Source organism: Mustela nigripes, chromosome 11 (assembly GCF_022355385.1).
Source record: "Mustela nigripes isolate SB6536 chromosome 11, MUSNIG.SB6536, whole genome shotgun sequence".
NCBI classification, from domain to species: Eukaryota; Metazoa; Chordata; class Mammalia; order Carnivora; family Mustelidae; genus Mustela; species Mustela nigripes.
In genome coordinates, this window is record NC_081567.1 from 23,451,778 (window position 1) to 23,458,553 (window position 6,776).

At 42.5% G+C, this 6,776-nt stretch overlaps 1 protein-coding gene across 1 annotated transcript in view; it reads left to right on the forward strand.

The window, feature by feature from the left end:
- DNAH3 (dynein axonemal heavy chain 3) overlaps positions 1 to 3,793 on the forward strand; it is a 173,739-nt gene extending 169,946 nt beyond the window's left edge. The window contains exons 59-61 of the mRNA XM_059415167.1: positions 945 to 1,149; positions 1,826 to 1,963; positions 3,395 to 3,793. Coding sequence (XP_059271150.1) covers positions 945 to 1,149; positions 1,826 to 1,963; positions 3,395 to 3,748 — 697 coding nt within the window. The 3' untranslated portion in view covers positions 3,749 to 3,793. The remainder of the gene's footprint in view (positions 1 to 944; positions 1,150 to 1,825; positions 1,964 to 3,394) is intronic.
- The last annotated feature ends 2,983 nt before the right edge of the window (positions 3,794 to 6,776 follow it).

Sequence of the window (6,776 nt, forward strand, 5' to 3'; positions counted from 1 at the left end):
AAGGCATTCCAAAAGTCTTTGGGACAGCCTGACAAGTTCTCTCTGGTGGCATGTTTTTTGCCACTCTCAGGTGCATTCCCTTTAGGCTTGGCTAGGTCTCATAACATAGAGGCCAAAGAGAGAGACAGGCAATCTTGGCATCTCTCAGGATGCCCTTCAGCTGCCTTTTCTCAGGCATGGACCTCATAATCCATAAAAAGAACAACTTGGACAATATGGAACAAACCCTTTAAAACTGTATTGCCTTAAAAAAAAAAAAAGATTTATTTATTTATTTCAGAGAGAGAGAAATAGAAGGAGAGAGCATGGGGTAGAGGGACAGAGGGAGAGAGACTGCAGACTGCATGCCCAGTGCAAAGCCCAACATGGGTCTTGATCTCTTGACCCTGAGATCATGACCTGAGCTGAAACCAAGAGTCGACACTTAACGTACTGTGCCACCCAGCACCCCAATTGTATTACCTTTTGACCCAGAAATTCTACCGTTACTAGGAAAATCATTAAAAGTTTCCACAAAGATTGATATGGATGGATGTTCTTAACAATGTTGTTTACAGTGACAACAAACCTAGAACTAACATGTTCCAGCAATAGGGAAATAATTCAATAAAATGAAATAACTTGCAGTTATTATAAAAGATGATTTAGGTCTCTAGTGAGTTGAGAAGATGCTCCCTATATGCTAAGAGAGAAAAACAGATACAAAAAAATGAATGTTTAAGTATAGAAAAATATGGGAAAATAAATATGTAAGTTATCTTTAGGTAATGAGATACTGGATGATTTAATTTTCTCTCATCTTTATAATTTTTCTATCATGAGTGTATATCTCTTGTAAGGACCTTTGAAAGAGTGGAGGGAAAGTGAAAGGAAACCTGGAATCAGCATACTTGGGTAGAATAAAACTGAAGAGCCTGTCTGAGCCAACTCCTTTGTTCTTGCAGGCTGACCAAAGTGGTTCGCAGAAGCCTCATTAATCTTGGCCGAGCCATCAAAGGACAGGTTCTGATGTCCTCAGAGCTGGAGGATGTCTTCAGTAGCATGATCGTGGGTAAAGTGCCAGCCATATGGATGGCCAAGTCCTACCCATCACTAAAGCCACTGGGGGGCTATGTGGCTGACCTGCTGGCCCGCCTGGCCTTCTTCCAGGTACCTGGGAGTCAGGGTTACTGGGTACCTGGCATGCTCATTCAGGTGGAGAGGACATTCTGAAATGGACCAAGCACCTACTAGAGACAATCTTCCCAGCATTGCAGTGGGGAGAAGGGGCAGGGGGAGATTTTTCAGAATCTTTGGAAAGATTATAGCCTATAGAGACAAGAGTAGGAACTAGAATTTATGTCATGAACTGGTGGCTCATGGGTCAGATTCAAGTAGTAGATATATTTGGTTTGGCTGCCTGGTAATTTAAATTTTTTGAGCTAGCATGTAAACATTGAAGTATTACACATAAAACTCCAGATATTTGTCCTACAAAAAAAGGGAAGACCTGAAACAATGGGCCTACATTCCTGAATGGCAAGTATTATGAGATGAGTGGCTGTTGCTCAGTTTAGACAAGACACCTAGTTTCCACTGCTACAGTCCCTGCCAGTCTCTATTATATTCTGACACCAGCTTGTACCTAGGCTTTTCTTAAAGTGGAAACATATATCTTTGCACCTTCATTTCACACGTGGGAAAATATAAGCTAAACTTAGAGGGATGCCTGTTTTAAGAAAAATGAGAAAAGCCATTTTTCTTAATGACATTCATTTACATTATCTGCCTTTGAACTATCTTTATGTGCTGTTGATTTTGAATTTTTATTTCTGTGGCTCTCCAGGAATGGATTGACCATGGGCCCCCTGTGGTCTTTTGGATCTCTGGATTCTACTTCACACAGTCTTTTTTGACGGGTGTCTCTCAGAATTATGCCCGGAAATACACCATCCCCATTGACCACATCGGATTTGAATTTGAGGTAGACATGCTTTGGGTTAGGCCAGCTCATGGGACCAACCAGGGAAAGCAGTGCTGCCTGTTTGTTAAGGAGTCCAAACATTTGGATGTGTTAAGGCCCAAATGTTTCTGAGATGGTACAATTAAAGTATTTAGCACAACTTAAAATAGCTCCAAAGTTATTCCTGACAGAACCAGAGGATTCCCAAGGCTTTGTCTCTGTATGTATGTATATGTGTGTGTGTGTGTACATATATATACGTATATTATATATTACACACATATATGTAAGGAATCTTTCCAGAGGAAAACTCTGCCACCATTGTACCAAGAAAAATTAAAGCATCCTCCCCCACTGTTTATTCACTATGATGGACGCTTCCTTTGGAAGGACTCTTCATTTGGTCTTGGGTAGTCCTTTGCTTGAAGTCAAAGGAAAGTCCAGTAATCAAATATCACTCTACCCATATATGGAGAGAAAAGAGTAAGATCATCTGTTGAGAGGTTTCAGACTGGTTGCCTAGGTCTTAATCTAGTTTATGAATGAAACTGATGGTCTTTGAAAACAATGTTAAGCTGAAATTAATGCAATAAAGTAATGAAATAACTGGGATAAACACTGGAGAAAAAAAGATAAAACCATCTTTTTTGATGTTGAAATGATTGCATACCTAGAAAGCCTAAAGACTCTAAAAACACACCTGGCAGAATACTGATAGGTAATAGGTATCAGAATACAGATATGGTGGCTAGATCCTGGTTAAATATACAAAAATCAGTAACCTTTTCCTATTCTGGCAGTAAGTACTTAGAAGTAAAAATAAGAAAAATATCCTATTCACAGTAAAAAAAAAAGTTTACAATTTGAATGAATTTAAATGGAGCTTGTGATCTCTGGTTCACTATAATCCACACCCCTCCTCATCTTCCTGCACTTAGACCATTTTCTGTGCTTTACTGAAGGAATTTGACTTTACCACCTTGGAACCTAAACAGTGGTATGCTGGAGCTGGCCCGTATCAACTCACCAGAGCCAGTCGTAGCTCCTTATTACATAGTTGCTAGCCTGAAACTGACTACCTACACCATAGACATCAACAAAAACTACAAATCAAGGCATTATTTCTCCCCACCAGAGGACTGTTTTATGAGCATGCATCTAAATCTAACCCCTCCTTTTACAGATCCAGGTCCAGAAAGGGAAAGGACTGTGCAAAGGTTGCTAAGCTAGTTATAGTTAATGTGGCCTCCTGACTCCTACTCTAATACATTCCCTATGCCCACTGTGCTGACTAGGAATCAGACCTGGTCCATGTATGAAGGCAGGAGTATTATCACGGAAGTCCCAGGGTCCTGGGAAAGGCAAACATTGCAGCAGATTTTCTCATCTCTTAATGCTGCCCCATTCTAAGGAAATGGCAGGTAATAGAACTTACAGCTTCCTCTCTTCCAGGTAACCACACAAGAAACGGCCATGGAGAATAACCCAGAAGATGGGGCCTACATAAAAGGCCTCTTCTTGGAAGGTGCCCGCTGGGACAGGAAAACAAAGCAGATCGGGGAGTCTTTCCCTAAGATCCTCTATGACCCGTTGCCCATTATTTGGCTGAAACCTGGGGAAAGTGCGATGTTTCTGCATCAGAACATTTACATGTGTCCAGTCTACAAAACAAGTGCCCGAAGAGGCATCCTCTCCACCACAGGCCACTCCACCAACTACGTCCTGTCCATTGAACTACCAACAGACAGGCCCCAGAAGCACTGGATAAACCGAGGGGTAGCCTCTCTGTGCCAGCTGGATAATTAATGGCATCTGTCTCAATGCAGAAAATAAAAGGCATTTCATTCTTGACCACAACCTAATTTTGCTTTCCTAAGAGGCACAGGGTATGATGATGATGGTAGCAGTTACGTTAATAGACACCTGCTGTGAGCCAGTATTTCAGAGCACCCCTGTAAAGTAGGTTATTATTATCATCATTTTATGGCTGTAGAAACCATGATACAGGGGAGGCCAGATCTCCCAATTCAGATAGCTACTGAAGTAGTGGTTCGAACACTGACAATGGGACTCTTTCTTCAACCTAGACCTTTAGCCATTTGGTTAAGCTCCTCTGTGGTTTTCTCTTGCTGCTTTTGCTCTAAGTACCACTGAACTTTTAATTGCTTCTTTCCTACTCTGTTTCTATGCACTAACATCAGAGTCTCTCAGGTTGAAAGAGGACTGAGCTGCTTTCGTTTTTTAAGGTTTTGACATATTTGAAAATCACTTCTCACAACAATCTTATGTGGTAGGGTATTATTATGTCCATTTTAGAGATGCAGAAATGGAGGCTTAGAAAAATAAGGAGCTCAAGTTTCCACAGTTCATCATTGTAGCACTGGGATGCGAATACTTCTCTATTAGCCTGCAACAGATGTGTGGAAATTTCGGGAAGAAAGAAGACATAAGAGAACCAGTATTTGCTGCAGGCCTACTGTGTGCTATGGGTTGTGCCTGGGCCTTTAGGCATTTGTTCCTGTGGTAGGTACGACAGTCTCTCTCTCGGGAGGTTCAGGGAGATTATGTAACTTGCCTAAGATCACCCAGCTCTTTCACATTGCAGAGCGAGGATTTGAGGCACTGGCTGTCTGGCTCTAGAACCCATGCATTTTTCACTGCCACAGGCTGCCTCCCTGCCAACAACCTGTCTGTGTTATGATGTAGAATCTTAAATGAGTAGCTGTAAGAGCCATGTCCAAAGAATTTCCAGTTTATCACTGTTTTCCCTTGGGGCCAGTTAGAAGAGAATCCTGGGGGACACGAAAATCACATTGTTGATATATTTACTCCTCAGCTAACTCCTTCACTGAGCTCTTTGGCTCTAAGTGACTTCCTTCATGGCATTCCACTGATCAGTTCATTGTTGAGCAAGGACATAAGGCTGTTCAAGAGCCTAATGCATCTGCTGGTTTCTCTGCCTCTTCACTAGAAGAAATGTCCTCAAGGTCTTTGATTTTTCCTGAACATGGGAAGCTTCTGAGAACCAAACCAACCTTTTCTAGAAACCTATTCATGGAAACATGGAATCGATCAAATTCTGATCAAGAACCCTGAATTCTGAGATCGGCAAATTATCCCAGCGATCCTAGAGATTAAGGACGAAAGGGCAGTTCTCCAGATCTTGCCAGGAGGCAATAAAGAAACAGCAAAGAGGAGCAGTCTCTTACAGCTCATCGCAGGTAGCTTAATAGTTTCTGTTGTTGTTGAGAAAGACGTTCCGCCCTCCGCTCTCCCCAGTGGGGGAAGAAGAATTAGAATGAACAGAGAGCTGAAACTGTCATTATCGTTCCAAGTAAGATTGTTAGTCATGTGAGACGGAAAGATGGTCAGGATCCCAAATGCCTGAATCTTGGAATGGTTAGGTTAAGTCATATTGTGAGCTTTAAGGCAGTGAGGGGGTTGCTGAGAAAACAATTGAATTTTAATTTTCTAACCCCCGGCTTCAGCAACAAAAAGCTGAGGGAAGCAGGGACTGGCTGTTTCATTCCTCAGGGGTCAAGGGACAGAATGTTTCTGTACGATGGATTAAATTTTTGTAATTTAAAAAATTTCTTCCACTTTGCAAAGAAAGAGTGCCCTAAATTTGAGGTCATTTTCTACTGGGGCCAATGTGGTAATTAATGTCTCCCTCCTGGGAAAGAGCAGTATGTTCTTCAGAAATCCTGGTGAGTTAGAGGCTGGAGTCCTGGGGCAGAGAGGGCCAGAAATCAGCTTAGTGAGAAGCTGCAGGTCCTGCCTATAAATAGTTCAGCAGATAACATCAGACGAACGTTGTCATAGTCCTTGCTCTTTAAAAATCTAACTGTTGGGTAAATAGTTTTCAGTCCTTGTTGGTGTTCGAAGAAAATTTCATTGAAAGAGGGGACATACGGAAGATAGGTTCTGCCTTTCAAAGACCAAAGATGGAGATCTTATAGTCTTTGAGAAAAAAATGGAGGGCCGGGGGGCGGCGGGGGTGGGGCGGGGAGAGGGAACGCTATTATAAACATAACTTATGTGGTAGTTTTGGTAGTAAATTGACGGTTGTGTTTCTGTGTATTAGGGTATACGTTTTTGCAAAGGAGACTAGACATATAAAATGAACATTTAGGTAAGGTTCCTGGCACACAGAAGATACTCAGGAGGCTAGCTAGCAATTAGATGAACTTCCATTTTGAAAGAGGCTGGGGAAGGGTGGTTTCTGCAGATTCAGCGGCGTTAAAGACAAAAGTTGCACTGTCAGAAATCACTCTGAGTTACTTAGAAAGGGACCAGGAAGGAGACAGGTAACCCATGCCTTACTTGGGTCTAGCAGAACCAGTTTTTCCTCCAATGCAAGAACAGATCACTGTTTCAATGGTTGACTGTAGGATGAAGTACTTGATTTCACAGGCCCTGGATTGCATGAGAAAATGCTTAAACACTAGCACCACCTCTGAGCAGGGAGATGCCTCTTCCACAGTGAGACTGGGTAGAAGGAAAGTGACTAACAGAATAGCAGATTGGGGGACAACTGGGTGGCTCAGTGGGTTAAAGCCTCTGCCTTCAGCTCAGGTCACGATCCCAGGGTCCTGGGATGTAGCCCTGCATCACTGGCTCTCTGCTCAGCAGGGAGCCTGCTCCCCACCTCCCCCACCTGCCTCTCTGCTTGTGATCTCTGTCAAATAAATAAAATCTTAAAAAAAAAAAATAGCAGATTGCTATCTCCCAAGTCAAGTGCGGCTAGGGTTTGTGCTCCCTCAATGGCCAACACATCTGCAGGCACATTTAAATTTCTCTTGTCTCTCTTCACCAAAGCCCTTTAGCTGCAAGT